The sequence below is a fragment of the Zootoca vivipara genome, chromosome 1 (genome assembly GCF_963506605.1).
Source record: "Zootoca vivipara chromosome 1, rZooViv1.1, whole genome shotgun sequence".
Lineage (NCBI taxonomy): Eukaryota > Metazoa > Chordata > Lepidosauria > Squamata > Lacertidae > Zootoca > Zootoca vivipara.
This window is the reverse complement of record NC_083276.1, coordinates 85,100,901-85,122,162: the sequence shown is the minus strand read 5'-3', so window position 1 is coordinate 85,122,162 and position 21,262 is coordinate 85,100,901. Positions and strand designations below refer to the sequence as shown.

Here is a 21,262-nt window from a genome sequence, read left to right as displayed (position 1 = left end):
AATGGTGTGCGGGTTCAATTTCAATGAACCCCAAGTCTGCCTCTCAACAGGAATTCAGAAGAACCAATGTTGCAGCTGAATTGGCTGAGAAATAAAAGCTGTAGGCCATTGATGGCACTTCCCAAATGTTGGACTATCTATTCATGTCAATCATATAGACCCTTGCAGGACTCTCTATAAGAAAAATCCAAGGGGATTAAGCAGAGGCCACTCTTTAAATCAGGGGTGAGATACCCTTTTTCAGTCCAATGGTCACATTAGCTCATGGGCAACCTTCAAAGGTCAGTATTTCAGTGGTGGGCATGGCCAGAACAAAGTGGGAGGAGCAGCAGGTGTAAAAGGCAGAGGTTTCCACATACAGTGGTTCTCAATACAGTACCTTGGTTCTCAAACTTAATCTATTCTGAAAGTCCATTCCAAAACCAAAGCATTCCAAATCCAAGGTGCGCTTTCCCATAGAGAGTAATGCAAAATGGATTAATCCATTCCAGACTTTAAAAAAAACCCAAAACAGCAATTTAACATGAATTTTACTATCTAACAAGACCATTGATCCATAAAATGAAAGCAGTCACACAATCAATCAATTAGTAGCTGAACTGGGTTCCACACAGTCACACAAAAAAGCTGCAAAAACAAACACACAAAATAAATAGCAAAAACAGACAGACCTCAGTGTAACACTCAAAACGGAAGTGTGGCACTCAAATTGGAAGCTTAACACTCAAAATGGAGCACGTTCGGCTTCTGAAAAATGTTCACAAACTGGAACACTTACTTCCAGATTTGCAGTGTTTGGGTTCCAAGTTGTTTGAGCACCAAGGCGTTTGAGAACCAAGGTACCACTATACACACACATAAAATTGTAGTTTTAAGTTGTAACTGCCCTGAGACCTACGGATATAGGACAGTATACTACTACTACTACAACATACTAATAAAAATAAAAATAAAAATATACCCACCACCACCACCACACACACCAGACAAGCCAGAGGTGCTATCACAGTTCAAAGACGCATTTCAGCCAGGCAAAAATGCTTGATGAGGTCACAGAGCAGGGCTGTTCATCCGTGTAGCCTGGGGGATGGGTGTGGCTTGTGAAAAGTCCTGGGGGCCAGGCAGAAATGCCTGCAGGGCTACATCCAAATATACCCAAATAGGTAGGAGCAGAATTGCAGTGGAAATCAATGCCCTGAACTTTCCAAATCTGCCAAAGGATTGCACAAAGATTTAGGGTCAAGAGTACCAAAAGCTGCTGAGAGGTCTGGCAAGGCCAACAAGCTCAAAGTCCCATGTTGATCTCCAGTCAAGAGATGGCTGTGGCAGGAACACACTCGGATGTGTCTTGCTCACCCTGCAGCAAAGCAGCGGTAATGACTGTGGTAGATACTTGCACAGCGCCAGGCATTTGCACAACAGCAAAAAGGTGTTTGCTGATGACCTTATAGCATGTTTTGGCTGGCCTTATGTGTTTATCCTATGCTTCAGCTTCTCAGTGGCTTTAACTGAGGCTAAGGTCTGTAGTGTTCACACTCACATTGCACCTTTGATGTCTGTTTCACTGCATACCCCAAGGATATTTGTAAATATTTGCTCAACAACCAATTTCTGAGAAAAAACATACAAGTCTGGGATTCATCAATCCAAGTAACAGAATTATCACTCTATCCATCTATGCTCTATACATGAGTACACCAGTTTCTTTACCTCTTTTGCTGGAGAATATGGTAAGAAGGAAGTAGATGGTAATCATTCCCATTTCACAGGCTGAGATGTTTCACAGTGGTCTGTCTTATCACCTTCAGATTCAGGGAGATTCCCGAGATCATGGCACCTATGCATTACTGTACAAAAGGACCTATCCTGAGAAAAATGAAATGCAAAGGTTATGTTACTGTATTTTACTCTTCATTGGACCTACATAGGTTGGTGTGAGTGGATATGCACCTTTGAGCTTCTCAAAATTCTTAACTGGATAAATGAAACCCATCTGATTAAAAGTACTGTGAGAATAAAAAATGAGCACACTCCTACACCAAATTGATAATAAATAATATAATTGTACCTACTTTACACCATGTATCCTTGGGATCAACATTAGAATAAGTGAATTACTGGGGGCTGGAGAGTATATAAATATTCTAACTCATTCTTCATAAACCAGAGACGGTACTGAAGTAAAGCACTTTAGGCGAACACTAAGTCTTGAACTGGTTTAAACTGGTTAAAAGAATATGTTAGCATGTTTTGTTGGCTGAGAAAAACAAGATGGAACAGCTCAGATCTTATGATAAAGTTAGCAACAAAAAGAGGAAAGGAATTTGTAGGAGAGCCTTGGATGAGGAGGGGTTGTGGCCTCACTGGATGACCCAGAGAAGGCCCCCTGACACAAGAAAAAGAAAAGTGTGCATTTACTACAGATATTACTCAATTCACAGTCAAGTGTGCCTCAGACAACACTGCACATTGTAGAGCCATTCCGTCAACCCGCCTTCATCCCACTTCTCACAAAGAGCAGTGGTGGTAAGCCTTTGTTTGAACTGTACTATTTCAAATTTTATTCACATGGTAGTTTACTACACAAACACATGAGATTCCTACAAATTAGGGAAAAGGCAGGCAGGCCTTCACCCTGGCATCTAAATCTGCTCTTTTAACAAGGCCTATGCCTGGAGGTTCTTGCCTCAGGAAACTTATGCAGCTCACTGCCACTACTGGAACTGGGAGTTCTTTTCTCCCTTCTCTAGAAGCACCAGAATAATTCATGTATAAGCATGCTGACAACTTTCTCCATCACCAATTAATCCAGACACAACTTCTCCTGTTCTAGAGTTTTCATGCTTTCACAGGTGTTTTCCATCACACTGTAATTCTGTTTCTACTTACTTTGAAGCTCGATTGAAATCAGCAGGATTTACTGCTATGTAAATGAGCAAAGGCTTCTACTTACATTCCAAGTACAAGATCACACACAATGATTTGAATCAAGAAAACGATCACCACTTACTGTAGGTTTCAAAACCACACAAGTTAAAGACTATTCATGTTTTTTGAGTAGGCTTCATCAAACCAAATGGTTTTTTTTTTGTTCTAACTGAATTTATGTCAGCCAATGGCACACAGCAGACACACAAAAGTTCCTTGCAGCTCCCTAAATACTTACTAGATTTATTATGGTGTTTGCTTTATTGATCTACACTTCACTTTATCAGGGATAAGACTGCCATATCATTTATTGGCAGGGCCTCTTGTGCCTTTAAAAGCTGCATTCAACAGGTGCTGCTTTTTTCTCAGACAGTCATGCTGCTGCTACTTTGTGACATAAAAAAATTGCACCTCTTGAGACCCTGGCAAGAATAAAAGTGACATTCCCTACAGGGGAATTGGGAAGACTGGGGAAGGGGGAGATGTCTGGGCTGGAAGTGAATGACATCAATAAAATGCTGTTTGCATATGAGCTCTGTCTGAAACTGTTATCAGATTCTTGTCTGTCCTTCCCTAGTCTTAACTAACCATTTCAAAGGGAATGCAAATGCCTGTGTCTTATGCCTTGGGTGCAATAGAGTAATGTTGCCTCTCGGTTTTGGGGTTTTGTCAGGTTGCACATATTTGTTTTCTGAAATAAGGCATCGGAAAACCTAAGTCTTACATTAAATTGATAAAAGCAATACATCTATGCAGCATTCATTGTTCTTCTAACATACACACTCACCCCTCTAACCCTTCCCATGTTTTCTTAGCCCCAAATCCCATTGAGCTCAATGGTAGTTACTTCTTGGTTGCAGCACTGCAGCCTGATACTGGAGCAACCTTGCCCTTTAGTCCAGGGATGGAGAACCACTGGACCTCCAGATGCTGTTGGACTACAACTCCCATCTTCCATGACTACTGGCCATGCTAGCTAGGCCATGCTCCTTTTCCCTTATGGGTTACCAAAGAGCCTGTATAGAGTCCTTATGTAGGTTCTCTATTGCTAGGAGAAAATAACAGGCCAACCAGAGAATACTGGGAAGCAAAGCAGCTAGTAAGTCTGATCTGTATTAAAGCTGTTGCAACAGGGTACTCCCCACACACGCAGGAGGGAGGAGGAGACCCAGAACATTGGTGTGCAAACTCTTATATAGTCACTTGAAACTGCCTCCCCTGTAGCTCAAGACCACCCCCAATACATCATACATACATCACAGAGGGGGCGGTCTACAGCAGAAATCTGTGTGTGTTGTTTTTCTCCTGTCTGCCAGGTTCCCTAATAATGGATCACTGATTGCATTACCTGGGCCATTTGATCAATCTTTTGTGATGATAACTACTTAATTCCTGTTACAGGTAGGTAGCCGTGTTGGTCTGAGTCGAAGCAAAATAAAAAAATTCCTTCAGTAGCACCTTAAAGACCAACTAAGTTTATATTTTGGTATGAGCTTTCGTGTGCATGCACACTTCTTCAGATAACTTCTGAAGAAATGTGCATGCACACGAAAGCTCATACCAAAATATAAACTTAGTTGGTCTTTAAGGTGCTACTGAAGGAATTTTTTTATTTTACTTAATTCCTGAATCCAGGTCCTGAATCCAGGTCACAGGCTCACCCTATTCATACACAGACACACCCTTAAGACAGGATTTCTGAACAAAGAGACAATGGGGAGTCTTTTCCATTTCCTTCCTCCTTGCAGAGAAATATTTGAGGTGACTGAAAGAGTCAAAATGGCTTTAGGACTGTTTTCCTGTACTGTTTCCAGACAGGTGGTTTATATATTTATGTATGTGTTTGCCTTGTACAGTTATGAACATTTATATATATAAGACCTTTGCCTCCCTCTCTTCTCCCTGTGAATGCCCCACACCCTACCCAAATCTGCTGCAAATGGACGGAGAAACCCCCAGAGCATATTTGGTGGGGGAAGGAGTTGAGTCCATTGTAAACAGAAAACCTTGTGCTGGTGGAATGTTTGAAGAGTGCTGCTATGCTTGTTACAACCCCTGGAACCCACCAACACCCAAAGGAGCCACAGCTTCCCCATCCTTGTTTTAGTCAGTGGTAGAGCACACAGGGACGCAGGTGGCGCTGTGGGTTAAACCACAGAGCCTAGGGCTTGCTGATCAGAAGGTCGGCGGTTTGAATCCCTGTGACGGGGTGAACTCCCGTTGTTCGGTCCCAGCTCCTGCCAACCTAACAGTTCGAAAGCACGTCAAAGTGTAAGTAGATAAATAGGTACTGCTCCAAGCGGGAAGGTAAACGGCATTGGTAAATGGTTAGGGGTCCCTTTACCTTTACTAGAGCACACAGAATGAGCCCAGACCATTCTACAGTGGGTTGCAGACAGACAGAAATATATTCATTCATTCTCTCTCCTGCAGTCTGAAGAGAAACAGTCCATTCTACCACTTCAGGACTGTTGCACCTCATCCTCTCCAGATTTTACAGCATGTGCTACTGGTGACTCACTTCTGGTCACTAGCCTAGTTTCTGTGCTTACCGTAGCTTGCTTACAACTTCCCTGCTTTGGAGATTTTACTTCCATCTTTTATGCTCTTCTATGGCAGATGGGGGGGGGCAGAAACCAGGATAAAGCTCATAGTTGACATTTGAAGAGTTATGCCAGTGGATATGGTTTGGATAAGCACTCCACTACCACTGCTGCTTAGCATTTCTGAAGCTTTAGCTGAGTGCTGTATGCTGTGCTACAGAACACAGAAGTGTTGTCGCCTGGATGGCTTTCAATTTACACAAGACAGGGTAGTGAAGATGGAGTGGGGAATGGCAGATGCCTACAACAATCAGGGGTGGACCAGTGAGGAAGGCCTGTGGGTGTGGAGGATCAAGCCACGTGAAGCCAGGGGGTTCACAAAAGCCTGCCCTGGGGCTTTTTTTCTCCTCAATGTTCCTGCTTGTACTTGTAGGGGTGTGTGTGTGCATGTATATGAGAGACAGAGCGAGAGAAGCATCTGCAAAATGCACTGCAGAGCCCTAGAGATAAGCTATTTCTGTGCTTCCCCTGGTGTGCTCACCCCTAGAAGCCACTGATGTGTATGTTATCAAGGGCAGCTCGAAGAAAAGGGAGCATGGGGAATGGGAAGGCAACCAAGCTGTACCTCTGGGTGGCAACCAGCATGAAGCAGAGGAGCAAGACTTTCAGATGCAAAAGAAAGATGATTGAATCCTTGCCTGCAGCGCCAACATACAGTATACACAGGAGGGGACAGTGTGTTGGCACAGAGGCCATGTCTCCCAGCTTTGGCCTAGTGACCAACAATAGCTTTCAAGGGTGTTTGTTTCTCCAGCTAAGGGAATACCTTCTACATTGCCAAAAAGTCTGAGTCCCTTTGCACCTCACAAGGAAGCTAGAGGGAGTGAGGCTGTTGGAATGAATAATGCACCTTCTTTCTCTGCTTTCAGTGTCTCATGCAAAGGGGGAATTCGTGAGTTTTCCCTGAAGGGAGAATCCATGTGCTCTTGTTGTGTATACTGTATCTCCCTCCATGTGTGCGTACGTAGATGTGAAAGTTATCCCTTTGCACCAGGCGTCGGAAGGGTGAAAAGGGGAATGCAGCTCACTTGCACATCCCTTGCTTCGGCCTCAGATGTGAGGCCACTTGGAGACACCCACAGGAGCAAAGTGGTCCACGAGATAAATATCAGCTTACCTCCTGCCACCCCTAAGGTCAAGTTGTATAGTTACTAGTCACAATGATTATATTCTACCACCACTGACAGAGGCACTATGTCCCTGAATGCTTGTTTTTAACAGGTAAATTTGATTGATTGATTGAATCAAGAGAGTTTGCCAAAGGACTGCAAAGTCCTCTTTGAGGGGCCATGAGGGAAGGGAACTCTGCATCATCCATCCATATACTCTCCAAAATTACAAACCTTATTGTAGCCTTCTTAGGAATTGCTCTTAGAAGCTTGTGGGACGCTGATTTGGTTAAGACTGGGGGAACTCAGGAAGTGAGGCTTGAGGGTTTCAAAACACACCTTTTTTTCCTATATTCAAGCATTTGTCCACTTTCAAAGCTTAATTTTCTTCCCTATCAATATTTCAGTGGCTTATCTATAGCTTGAACTAACTGCTACTTTCTCTTTGGAGCCCTCTAGTGTCCATGATGCTTAATGGCTTTAGGCACTTTCCCCAAGAAATTATTAATATCCTTCAGTTCCTATCATCACTGACCATTAAAACACCTGCAGCATGTTAGCCCCCTTGCAAAATTTAAGTGCCTTAGTGCACTACCAGTGCTATACGCCAGTGGCTGGGCATCACAAGTGAGGAAAGTGCTGTTACACACAAGTTTTCGTGCGAGCTTCCCATAGGTATTGTGAACACAGAGTACTGGAGAAGATGGACCATTGGCATGATTCAGTAGGGCTTCTCTTATGCCACAGTACTGCTCTATGGATGGAGAAAGAATGATGGTGTCAGCACACCTAGAGACATCAACTCCCAGACTATTACTCTTCACAGTATCTGACGCTGCTCTGCTTATTATCCTGCACTCCCAGTTTTCTCCTTTCCTACTCAAAGCACCAATTATGCTAAATGTACCAGCATTAGTTCCTGTGTTTCCATCAGGGCTTATCCACATTTGAGCATTATTTAGTTTTTAATCCTTGCTTTCTCAATTAGAATTCAACCGGAGTAATCCAAACCTGCACATACTTGAATTTATATATGAGGCGCAACTTTGGTCTTTCCCGCTCATACCAGTAGGAGTTCTCTTTTGTGTTTGCCCCAGCCTTCTGATATGTTGATTCTGTTATGCCAGTTATGTACCAACAGGGCATGCATGCAGTTAGCTGCTTGCACGCATTTTAAATAAACAAAACCCCATACAAAAAGTGTGGAAAAGCACGCAGTCAGGCCATTGTAAAAATTGCTTGCACAGTTTTCTAATTTATGCAAATCTGAGCGATCTAATGGGGAAGGGGGACCTTCACTCAAGAGCACACCAAAAATAGTTACATGAGCTCTGCCAAAAAAGAAATGAAAGCATTGAGGAAGTATTGGTCATGGAAGGGGAATAGCAGAAAGCAACAACTGATCCACCCACACAAAAGCACAGAAATAAACTGTCTGCAACCCCCAGTGGAATGGTTTGAAGCTTGATTTTCCCCAGTTTATTGAATTATCCCTTTATTGAGTAAACCCAAATTTACAGGGGAAAGCATTAAAATTTGAGTTTTTTTGAGGGTACTGTCATGTGGACTACACAAATTAATCTGTTTGATCAATCTGTTTGACAGATTGTATGACCCAGGTGGCGCTGTGGTTAAACCACTGAGCCTAGGGCTTGCTGATCAGAAGGTCGGTGGTTCGAATCCCTGTGACAGGGTGAGCTCCCGTTGCTTGGTCCCAGCTCCTGCCAACCTAGCAGTTCGAAAGCATGTCAAAATGCAAGTAGATAAATAGGAACCGCTACAGCGGGAAGGTAAACGGCGTTTCCATGTGCTGCTCTGGTTTGTCAGAAGCGGCTTTGTCATGCTGGCCACATGACCTGGAAGCTATACGCCGGCTCCCTCGGCCAATAATGCGAGATGAGCGCGCAACCCCAGAGTCGGTCACGACTGGACCTAATGGTCAGGGGTCCCTTTACCTTTACCTTTATGACTAAGGAACAACCGGTAAAGACCTCACCCACTACCCCATTGCTAATACCGGTACTTAAGGTGAAGCTATCGTAGGGTCCATGTTTTCTTCCCCCCTTTTAATTACCTATTTAGCTTTCTGACTGATGTGCTTCGACTCCATATCCTTAACCAACAAATGTATGTTTTCTGATTGACAAACCGATTAAGATAAATGCATATCTGATCAGTAATCTTACCCATTTTGCTTTCCCTTTCTTATTTCACTCTTAATTGCTTTGTGTGATAAAGATCTAGTTACGTCATGCTATTAAGAGTGAGTTACTAATTTTACTCTAGAACATTTTCATGTGTCTTCTGTTACTATCGCAAGTACTATCAATATTGTTGCGCACTTTATAATTTTGGATTAGGCATGGATGACCTCTCTGTTTTGGGTAGTGTTATATCCCATCTTCTCCCCAAGGAGCTCAAGGTGACAAACAGGGTTATCCCTGCTCCTCATTTTATCACCACAACAACCCTGTAAAGCAGGTTAGGCTGAGAGGCAGTGAATGGCCCAAGGTCACCTAATGGAATATAATGGTGGTCCATTGGAAGTGTTTCTCTTTAGCACAAGGCAGGGCACCTGATCTTTGTGAATCCCTCTTACTTAATGCATCCTCACTATACTCCCGGGTTTGGGGATCCTCTGGAACAGTATGGTCTGTGGCACAGAGCACTGCAATTGGTAGGAAGAGATTTGGGAATATGGGGTGTCTGCCTCACCTTGCACATAGTTTTGCAACCACAACTGGATACAACCCATCGGGGCTTGTTTCTGATTAGAGCTGCCTAGGAAGCACTGCAATTGGTAGGAAGAGATTTGGGAATATGGGGTGTCTGCCTCACCTTGCACATAGTTTTGCAACCACAACTGGATACAACCCATCGGGGCTTGTTTCTGATTAGAGCTGCCTAGGAAGGAAATTCTTTTTTATAATTTCTATTGAAATATTTTCTTGTTTTACGAAAGTACATGCATTCTCTCGTTTTTCAGGTTGTAAAATCTTTTCTACAGATCAGTTACATTTGATATGATAAATTAGTGTTGTGTACAGTATAAGGTCGGGGAAGAAGAGAGCAGTGGAGAGGAGGGGGCTTGTGGTGAAACTTATACAGTATTCTTTTACATAGTGTACATGTGGGGTTTTGTGTCAGCGTCAACTGGATAGGTTCTCTTTCTATTTGCTTATTACATTTCCTAGGAAGGAAATTCTAATTAGAGGTAAGCATGGTGAAAAATGAAACAGGGCAGTTTTCACTCTGGATTAGTTAATCCAAAATAGTTCTGTCTGTGGTTTCACCCGTCATGGCCTCTAGGTCTGCCAACTGTCAGTAAAAGATAAAGGTAATAGTACCCCTGACCATTAGATCCAGTTGCGGACGACTCTGGGGTTGCGTGCTCATCTCGCTCTATAGGCCGAGGGAGCCGGCGTTTGCCCACAGACAGCTTCCAGGTCATGTGGCCAGCATGACTAAGCCGCTTCTGGCGAACCAGAGCAGCACACAGAGATGCCGTTTACCTTCCCGCCTGAGCGGTAACTATTTATCTACTTGCACTTTGACATGCTTTCGAACTGCTAGGTGGGCAGGAGCTGGGACCGAACAACAGGAGCTCACCCCATCGCAGCGATTTGAACCACCGACCTTCTGATCGGCAAGCCCTAGGCTCTGTGGTTTAGACTGCAGCGCCACCCGCGCCCCCCAACTGTCGATATGTGGCCCCAACGATTACTCTTGAGGAACTGCAGCTCAGGAGATGCCAGGGACTGAGCCTGAGTCCTTCTCATGCTCTACCACTGAGCTAAGGCCCTTCCCCAATAGAATGGCACCCTCTGCTGCACATGAGGACAGCCAGCTTGCTTAAGGACTAGGTTGCATGGCACATACATACAGCTCTGTCCACGAATCCCCCCCCCCCAAACTTCTCCCTGCCCCTCAGCAACTGCCTCAGTTCTGCCTAATGGTAATAGTAGGGTCTCACCTTGCAGTCATAGGTTCATGGGCTATTTCTCTACTCCTGTCACACTGAGTGTGTTTGCAAGGCTCCTGATTCAGCTGGGCTCTCTCCTCTTCAGGTACTTGTAAAATCTAATATGCTCAACAGGTGGCGCTGCATCCTCACCATTATTCACACTGAAAAGGTAACACAGAAGCAGCCTTCTGTAGTTATCGCCTAGGTAGTTTATCTCATAGCAACCTTTGCTGCTGCTAATTCTTTTCTGGATCTCTTGGGGGCAATTTAAAAGAGCTTGACAAGTAGTCAGATCCCTCAGCAACTACTCTGTTCTTCTGCAGGGCAAACAAACGACACCGTAATGTGGAAACGTTGACTACCTGGAAGATCAGGGATAGCAAATGTGGTGCCCTCCAGAGAAGCTGGCTAGGGCTAATGGGAGTTGTAGTCCACAATGTCTGAAGGACACCATGTTGTCTACCCCTGCTGAAGGTATTACTTACATAGAATCACAGAATCATAATGTTGAAAGGTACCCCAAGGGCCATCTAGTCCAACCCCCTGCAACCCAGCCAGATGGGCGGAGTATGAAGAAGATGATGATGATGATTCAGGGATATACAGAATTCTTGAGTAGACATGGAGGCCTACCAAACTTAATCATTAAATTGTACTAGTTAATATTTTTCAATTTTTTTAAAAAATAGCAATAACCATATAAATATCTTAATGTTAATGTGTTTAAATAAACTTAAACACTTGCTGTAGCATGGAGATATGGGTATATGTGTGAAGACCTAGTTAAAGTGGATGGGGTTTGCTTAAAATGGCATCCTGCTAGAAGCCAGGCCTTTTTGGCAAAAGCATGTTAGTATTCTTAAGTTACTGTGGATGCATGTTTCCTGAATGGGCGTCTTTCACTCTATAGGGACGGGGCCTGCAACAATATGTACCGAGCTGAGAAGTAAAACCATTGGCAGAGTTTGAAGGACAAAAAGGAGACAGAGGGAGGGTGTGAAGAGCGGCAAGGATAGAACATCAGACTTTGTTACTTCTCTGTATGAGACTTGGGAAACACATTGCACACACAGTGCCACATGAAAAGGCCTAAGAGGGTAAATTGTGGGTGGCAGACTGAGGCTGACAGCTTTGGAAGAAAGAGTGGCAAAGGCATAGGGATCTGGAGTTTGAAACCTGGGCTGCCCAAGTTGCCATCTGAGAGAGCTACCACTTCGTTGCCTTCCTCTATGTATACTCCCCCCCAATCTCTCTTTGGACTCACCTTGCAGGCACCACCAGGCAGCTATGGAACTGAATAACTGAATAACTTTGCTGCATCTCTGCATCAGGTTCACCTGATCTTGCAGAGTTGCAATAGAATTACCTGTCCTTGAAGAACTAGCTCACCCAGGCTCACACACAGACATAGGAACTGGCATCTTATGAAGGTGAATGGGTGTTATTCTTGCATTCTAAAAGTGAAAAAGTGTGTGTGTGTGTGTGTGTGTGTGTGTGTGAGAGAGAGAGAGAGAGAGAGAGAGAGAGAGAGAGAGCGCCAAGCCAAGCTCCAGAGTTCTGATTCTTGCCACCAGAGGGGGACACTAAATCTATGACCAATCCACAACTCTATTTGTATGTTCTGTTATTGTATGCTGGTCTCTGGTTGTCCATGTATCTCTCCCCTTCTAGCATGGAGAAAAGCTACCAAGCTTGCCTTGTGCTTGTTATATGAAGGGGACCATGAATTGCCCCAATTCTGCTGCCCCTTCTGAGATCAGGGAACATCAAATCTATGCCAGCACACTGCATAGCAGTGATAGAAGTATGGGCCCTGGGGTGTTCTTGGATCCAGTGGAGCAAGGCAGGAAAAAATAACAGTAACTGCATAGGTGAACAAAAACAGAAAGACCAGCATAGGCAGCACCTGCCTTTTAGGCCCTTTAGGTGTTTACACCCATTTCCCGCCTTCTTGACTCGTTCACAGGAATAATCAGCTGAGGTGCCTAATGATGGGGAATGGGCTCTGTCAAAGTCTGACTTGCTGTTCACATTGTGGGACAGGGATTCATTAAAGAGCCCTGGGAGAAAATGGCTACAGCAGGGCATAAATGGGGGTGGGTGTTTCGGGGATCCATGGATGTGCTTGGGGCCAGCTTGGAAGTCTTTGGGTGGGTGTTGATTTTCGACCCCAGCCTCTGCTCCACAGTTTTTCTACATACATGCACCAGGGAGAATCAAGAGTCATTGGAAAGGGCTTGACAGAACCAGCTCCTTCTAATATGCTACAGAAGCTGCTGGTGTAAGCCTTTCCCAGTTACACAGAGTCCACAGCAGGTATGGGGAATCTAGTGTGCTCGAGATGTTGTTGGACTCCAGCTCCCATCAGCCCCAGCCAGCACAGCCAATAGTCAGGGATAGTGGGAGTTGTACTCCAATACCTCCTGGAGACCCAGAGCTTCTCTTTCCCTGGTTTAGAGGGCATTTTACTGCTGGCATCGACAGCAAGGCTACTACCTTCAGATAGCTGGGCAGGAAATAATTGCCACTTGTTCAGAGATTATTGGCCAGAACATGGAGGGAAATAAAAAGAGGAATCTGTCATTGCAAGGAATATTAAACACTGTGGAGAAGGAGGAAGGGGAGTGGGTGGAGAGAGTTTTATCACCTCCGTTTTGGAACTGTGTTCAAAGGCCAGTTAGCGCTAGTTCAGTACTACTTTTCACTGAATGGAACTGATCGCTGGGAAGAGAGCTCTGGGATTTGGCCAGGAAATACCTTTGTTTGGATGGTAACATCAGGCTGTGAGTTATCCTGAGTCCGGTGTTGCACTTCCAACGGCAGCCATTTCTGGCTGTCTTAGAGGAAGAGCAGAGCAGTGCAGTGCGACAACAGGCCCTACACACACACACACACACACACACACACACACACACACACACACACCAAGAGTCCCAGCCAGTCCAGTATATGTCAGCTCCAGAAATGGCAGGTACAATATTTTAGCAATTGCACATCATATGCACACACTCAAATCTACTGATCAGGTCTCTTTGTCCGGTGTGTACAAGACATCCACTGCACCCCCCTTGCTCTTCCCTTACTCATCGTGGCACAGAAGGTCTTTGTTTTGCCTGTCTGTTATCAAGGAGACCTGCCATCTCCTCCTTCAGCGGGATGGTTGGTGGGGGCACAGGTGGAGATCTAGTGGAGGCCCAGGGCTGAGAACCATAAAACAACCGGGGCGCAGCTGGGAACAGAGTGAACAGAGAGAGAGGGCGAGGGCGAGGGAGAACAAGAGCAAGATAAGATAGAGAGAGAAATGCAAACTATGTCATGGGAAGAGATGGAGGGTGCATGTGGAAAGCTACTGTAGGCCCATGGGAAAGGAACTCGGGTCCATGGGCTGCCTCCTCCCCCAGCCCCTGGCATCAAAGCCTCCTTGCCTGTCAGTGGGAGAGCTGCCTGCCCGTCACCCACACACCTGCAGCTTAAGTGGGGGCTGGGACCAGACAGAATGTTGCTCTGTCACACAGAGGGGGAGCCGGACTAAGTCACCCCCCCAACCGTTTCTGTCTGTGGCTGCCAGAGGAATGTGACACTCACCCCGAGACCAGACCCACTGGCCTGACACAAAGAGCCTAGGCAGCAGCAATTTTGCACCACCACCCATCCCAGCCTGAGAATTTAAACAGATACACTGCATATCAAATATATATCAGCGCACCCTGAAGCATCTGCAGAGAGACAGGCGGGTCAAACACACATAATATTGGTGGGCAGGAGGCAGGGAAAGAAGCTCCTTAAATCTATCTGCACTTCCCTCTCCCAAATCTACCTACCTACCTACCCATGGGCAGTAATTCTCAGTTAACTGATCAGTCATATTCCAGATAGCTCAGTTCTGCCCCCCCCCAACATAAATCCTGGCTACGCCCATTTATCTACCTATTACTGTATATTTATATCACACCTGTCTTCCAAGGAGCCTAATATGATATATATCATTCTCTCCCTCTCAATTTTATCCTCAAAACAACCCCACAAGTTTGTTAAGCTCAGAGGCTGTGTCTGGCCCAACAGCCCCCAGTGAACTTCATGACCAAGTAGGGATTTGAACTTTGGTCCCCACAGCATCCCTTCCAATTCTCCTGAGGAATGGCAGCATTCCTCTTCTATGCTACATTTTAAGGATGCAAGCCTATACCTGTGTATCTGGGAGTTAAGCCCCACTGAGCTTCTGAGACAGGTACGAGATGGTGCTGTAAGCCAGTAATGCTCACCTGGATATTGCCAAAGGCCAGAGAGTATTTTAATAAAATCTCATCAGCAGGGCAAAACAATGGAGGATCTAATCCCAGAGGAATAAGAAATTCAGCCCCTGGAGTGCAGAACAGTGGAACAGCCTTTGCCAACGTAGTGCTTGGCTGTGACGGATGGCCATCATAGTCCAAAACATCTGGGGGGCAACAGTTTGGTGAAAGCTAATGGGTGGCACTGTGGGTTTGCCAATCAGAAGGTCGGTGGTTCAAATCCTCGTGACAGGGTGAGCTCCCATTGCTCAGTCCCAGCTCCTGCCAACCTAGCAGTTTGAAAGCACGTCAAAGTGCAAGTAGATAAATAGGTACCGCTCCAGCGGGAAGGTAAACGGCGTTTCCGTGTGCTGCTCTGGTTTGCCAGAAGCGGCTTTATCATGCTGGCCACATGACCTGGAAGCTATACGCCGGCTCCTTCAGCCAATAATGCAAGATGAGTGCCGCAACCTCAGAGTCGGTCACGACTGGACCTAATAGTCAGGGGTCTCTTTACCTTTTACCTAATGGGGCCTCAGAGCTCATTTTAATGTTGCTGCTGGGTACCACTCCAGAATCCGCCACCAGGAGGCAGGCTTGTTCTTCTCTGGCTTCTTTATTCCCTTCGCCTTGTGAAAGCTGACTGGTTCCTTTTTGTTAAAGCCCATGCTTGAAAGATTACAGCATCCCAGCATATGGCATAAAAGCGACCACTTGCACAGATAACCTGGGATGTGGACTAAGCTTTTTGCCCAATCTGGTTCACAGCTGGCCTGCCCACCTGTGTCTGTTCAAGAGTGGAGAGCGGCAAATCCAGCAGAAATAATCCATTAGCAAATGCAACATCCTTGGAATACAGTCAAAATGCTAATTGTTCCATTCCCAATGCACTGGGGAAGGGGCTATCCAAAAGGGGCTGGGAGAATGATGAGACAAAATATAATGCAAATGGGCTCAATCCGGGGGTGGGGGTGGTGTCCTTTGGCTTACCGTGGGATGGCTGCCAGACATATCACATTGGTGTGATTGCTTCTGGCAACTGAATCTAATAATTTTGCTGGAGCAGAAATTTCCCTGTGGGTGATCCAAGCCAATCAGAGATCATGTAATGAGCAGAACAGCATCAGAACACTACACTGGTGTGTCTCTCACTTCTGCCATAGAGCTCATTTGGTGGCCTTGAGCAACAATTTCCCCTTCAGCTTCTGTCCCCCTCTGCAACACAGAACCAATAATACTACCTTATAGGGATAGGTTGTAAAGATTAAAAGAAAATGTAATCCCAGCACTTTGAACACTTATCAAAGCACTGTATGTGTAAATGCTTTTTAGCATCTGACATTATGATGTTCTTCGACACCAGTAAATAAAATCATGGGACTAAAAGCAACCAATTGGATTTGGCTGTATATGCTGACATCAGTATCGGGAAATGATAGCAATTTTAACCAAAAAGCAAACATTTTTGCATAGTGTCAAAAAAAGATGGCATTTTTCAGCAATGCCAAAAATGATTACAAAAAGTGATGAGTAACTTGTAAACATACTTTGTGAAAAGATGTAAGATGTACTTTGAGAAAGATGTGAACATACTTTGTGAAAAATAGCATTAGCAAGTACCAGGTTAACCTGAAATGTGGATCCATCAAAAGATCAAACAGGATGAAACACACAAACTGGGTCTGCCTCCTAGTGGGTCTCTTTCTTACCTGCTCAGAGATCCACATGCTTCCACTTATTCTCTTGATCATCAAATTGACTGCTCGAAGGAATTGCCTTAATCCTCATCTAGATGATAGTTTAAGAAAATTACAAAGCTAAAACACAGGCACCTCCCTGGTTGGTTGGTTGGTTGGTGGGTGGGTGGGTGGGTGGGTGGGTTGGATGCTTTGTGATGTCATTGTTGCTACATGTCCACACAAGTGAAAATGTCCTTTGCTGGCAGAAGAGCATGGAAAGATAAGAGAGGTAACATCTTGAGTCTTGCAGGGTCACCAAAGCAGCTCATCTGAAAAGAAAGACTCTCTACAGCCCTGGTTACAGTAGTGGTGGAAAGGCACACTCTTGCTAAAGCATTTGGCAACTCTTTGCTGGTTGGTGGGAAGACACTGATGCTTTGTGAAGTCACCACTGCTGTTATGTGTCCACATAAGTGAGAAGACCACCTGGAGGTAGGAAGAGCATGGAAGATTAAGAGGAGGCAACATCCCAAGTCTGGCCGGGTCATCCAAGCTGCTCAGCTGGAAGAAGAACACTGCACAGCTCTTGATCCATTTCTACTTGTAACCAACAAAGATGGCACAGGAAGTTGACTGGCTCAGCAGCCAGGCTGGTGTGTGCAAGATAAACCTCTACAGCCCTAATACACATAAAGACCAGGAACGTAAAGTGATTTGCTTTGTTGATGTTGCCAACCTGAACTCAAAGGAGAGAGATGTAGCTACTGGCCCATCCAAGAACACCTCTGACCCTGCCAATGAGCTGGACTTGGTGAATATGGAAGAGAGGGAGATCATCATAATCAAGGACAATGAGCAAAACAGCTACTTTAATACTGAGGGAGCAGTTTGCCTTTTCAAGCAAGGCTCCATTGATGACGACAATATTGTCGGCTGGCTCAACAATGACCTCCAGAAATATGCAGTTGGATTCCAGCAAGCGCTGACATCCTTAAAAACGCCTCGAAAGAGGGTGCTTGACTTGGCATCCAGGAACAACAACAACACTTCTTCCAGCGCCGGTAGTGAGGGAGGGAATTCAGATGACATTGCCTATTACGCCAATAAGCTCTGCAACTTAGTTGTTGAAATGACACGCAAGGAGATCAAGGAGAAATGGGAAAGCACAGGGAAATGCACCCGCCATATCATTGGCAACAGGAACAAGGCAAATGCAGCTGAGAATATGGAACGATGCAAGACACCTCCAGAAATATCTATCAAGAGGGACGACCCATTTTCATGTGACAACGACTTCAAGCAACACGAAGCCATGTATATGGACAAAGAAAGGAAAGATGACATGGCTTCCATAAACAAAGGGATGATGGTGTATGCAAATCAGGTTGCTTCAGACATGATGCTGTCTTTCCTGAAGACCATGAGAGTCCAGAAAGGTAGGCACCCTCCGCCAGCATGTGCCGTTTTGAAAGAGGTACTTATGAAGCACACCAGGGAAATCGTATCAGACTTAATAGACTCCTCCATGAAAAACCTGCACAACATCACAGGGGCGCTCATGACAGACTCTGATTTTGTCTGTGGACTGAAGAGGAACCTTTACAAGGCTGGAACCCAGAAGACCGCAGAGATTTTGGAAGTCATGGTGAAGCGCTTGTTTAAACTCATCTTGGGAGATGATAAGCAGTACAGAGCTCAAAACTTCGCCTTTGCAACCTATAAAGCAGGGGGGGCCCGGGGCCATTGCAGTCAGGGCATGCAGTTTGCATCCATGAAAAGGGAGTCTTGTGACTATGGAAAGGAAAGAGCAGGTGGCTCATGCCCAAGGAAACATTTTCCAGCAGGAACCAAGGTGCCGGACAAGCAATCCCTGGATCTGTATGCCAAAGAGCTTCTGGTAACAGCACTGCAGCAGATACAGCAGCACCTGCTGGAAAAGAACAAAGACTGTAGACCTCGTGATTGCAACACCTCCTCATATGGCTACATTCCCCGTGACTATGACAGGGCAGAGGGGAGCTGTGGTCCAAAATTCAGGTCATGCGACAGAAAAGCAGACCCCTGCCATTCGGACAGCATGAAAGATAAAGGACAACTCATAATGTCCATGGTCCAGAAGATTTTGGACGAGGCTGGCTTAAATCTAGATGAGAACTGTGGGGACAAAAACAGGGGATAGGAGCAGAGGCCTTGGTGGAGAAGGAGCTTCCCAAACCAGAAACAACATAGCAACATCAAATGCATATGACAATATGGAGCAAGATGGATTCGAGCACATTTATTGACCAATTGATGGAATCTGTGATGAAGATGATCTCTCTTTTCATAACTAAAGGCAATTGCTCTGGTATTAGCTAATTAGATACCATCATCACAGCCCCACTGCAAGCAGCAGTGGCATGAATTCAAACTGGTTGATAAAACGGTAGCCGGGCAAGATCATCGATTAAAAGCAAACATTAAAAAGTCAGAAGAGGAGAGAGGCCCTGTTATTAATTCCCTCACCAAAGCTTAACAAAAGTAGACCGGTAACAGTCAGCTAGTTACTAGGTGTTACCCAAAACAACAATAGTGACTAACAGGACTTCTTCTGGTAGGTGGGACAGGGTTAGAAAGTACACCACCATCCTCTTCTTGATCCTGTACATCTTAGGAAGGCCCCTGTTTCAGCTAGCCCTTCTCAGCTTATCAAAAGCACAATTGGATTAAATCTACCAGAAACCCATTCAGGTCAATGTTTTGTTTTGCATTAGAGTTTGAAATGCCACCCTTAAACATGGCAGCAGCCCTTGCAAAACTTGGTGCCTTTCAGATGTTTTGGACTACAACTCCCAATACCTAGTTGCTGGCATGGGGCTAACGGAAGTTGTGGTTCAAAACAGAGTTGCATGAGAGGAGCTTTGAATAAATGGGAGATCAATTAGGGCCCCTCCTGCCCTCCCTCACTTCTAACACTAATATCCATTTAGCCGGATGATGCTCTTTCCTTCATGGTTTCTCCTTTGTGGCTGGAATATTGGTGAACCACAGACATGTCTGAGATCTGTGTCAGGGGACACACACCACAGCTGCGGGGGCGGAGAGTAGGTGTAGGAGCCCCTGCAGAAGCAGCTCCTACAGAGTTTCACATGTGTGAAGAGCATACCAGCCACTGGCATTAAAAAGTGTGCTCCCTAGAATGCCAATGGACTCATTGCGGCAACCATTCTGATGCACAAAGACCTAAGAAAGTGGCAAGTACATGGATGTGTGTGAAGTGTAATCAAATGCCGTTCAGTGTCAAAACCTAAAGTGGTCACTTGAAAGTCAAGGGCAGATCCACACTGTGCATGTGAAACACATTCAATGCACATTTAAAGCACATGACACACACACACATCCAAGAATCGTGGGAACTGTAATTTGTTAAGGGTGCATGGGATTGTAGCTCTGTGAGGGGGGAGGGAACTACAGGGAAATACTCCTATCTCTTTAAGTTTTTTCTTTTGAACTTTAAAGCTGTCGCATAAAGTAAATGGGGGAAGGGGCTCTAATTTTATGGGGTGGGCTCTGATTTTGTTTGGAGCAGCAGTGCTGGGGAGTTTAATGCTCATGCCCCTGCCCAGATCTAAACTGCCCCTCCCATATCCGTTTCACATTTAGTTTCACAGTGGGGGGAAACGCAGGCACCTGTATATTCACACTGCACTTATTTTGGCCTTAAGATGCACACACCATCTATAAATCAGTGCATCACATTCCCTGTGCTACTCATATACAGCATAAACACTGCCTCCTACTCATTAAAGAGTTCCAAGGATTCCTTTGAAGACAAACAGAAGGAACTAACTGGGCTGATTGATTCTCTTAATATTTTGTCTTTCAAAGCACTAGTGATTTATTTCCCCCTAATTTAATTAGGGAACAAACTCCCAGAATTCACTGCATCAGCACGTGATATATCCTATTCTCCAAGACTTCTGGGGAGCACTGGAGATTTGACAGAGACTTCCTTTTTGTGTCATCCTCTTGCTTTAGGGGGCTGGAGAAGATTTTAACTAATGTTTCGATCTCAATTGAGAATTCTTGTTGACGAATACACATATTTATACAGTCCCTGTAGTAATCAGAAGAAAAGTCATCACTGATGTAGATTTCCACTTGTATGACACAGCACGATTTGGAATGGGGGGGGGGGAATATAGGTAGACAAAACAGGTTGGCATAAGTCAGTGTGTGGAAACCGTTTTCCTGAACAGCAACTGACAATCTTCCTAGAGCACCTATCTCATGAACCATGGCATCTGCATCCACAAAATGTATGACAGACTATAAGCGCTGAGGTATAACAAAGCCAATGGTAACACTTCCAAAGTTACCAACAAAGAAACTTTTGGAAGTTCTACAGCAAAGTATCAAAAGGCTTGGTGCCTTCATTACATATCTTTAGGCACCAGGCGAAAACATTTCAACCAGGCATTCGGCTGATTAACATTCTCTGGCTTTTTAAAATGTGTTTGTGGAATGGAGTTTTTGTTTTTTGGTTTTTTTATGTGTTTTGTATTCTCATTTTGTATTTTTCTGTTGTGAATAGCCCTGGGATCTTTGGCTGAAGGGTGGTGTACTACTACTACTACTACTACTACTAATAATAATAATAATAATAATTACAATGAGTATGAAAGGGTGAACTGAGAGCCATGAACCTGGGTATCCCATAATATCCTCT

General features: G+C 44.9%; 1 protein-coding gene across 1 annotated transcript; it reads left to right on the top strand.

The window, feature by feature from the left end:
• Nucleotides 1–17,170: 17,170 nt before the first annotated feature.
• Nucleotides 17,171–18,733, top strand: LOC118082458 (A-kinase anchor protein 4-like). Its single transcript, XM_035110038.2, has one exon. It carries the CDS (start codon nt 17,171–17,173, stop codon nt 18,731–18,733), a length of 1,563 nt encoding a protein of 520 aa, XP_034965929.2.
• Nucleotides 18,734–21,262: the final 2,529 nt, after the last annotated feature.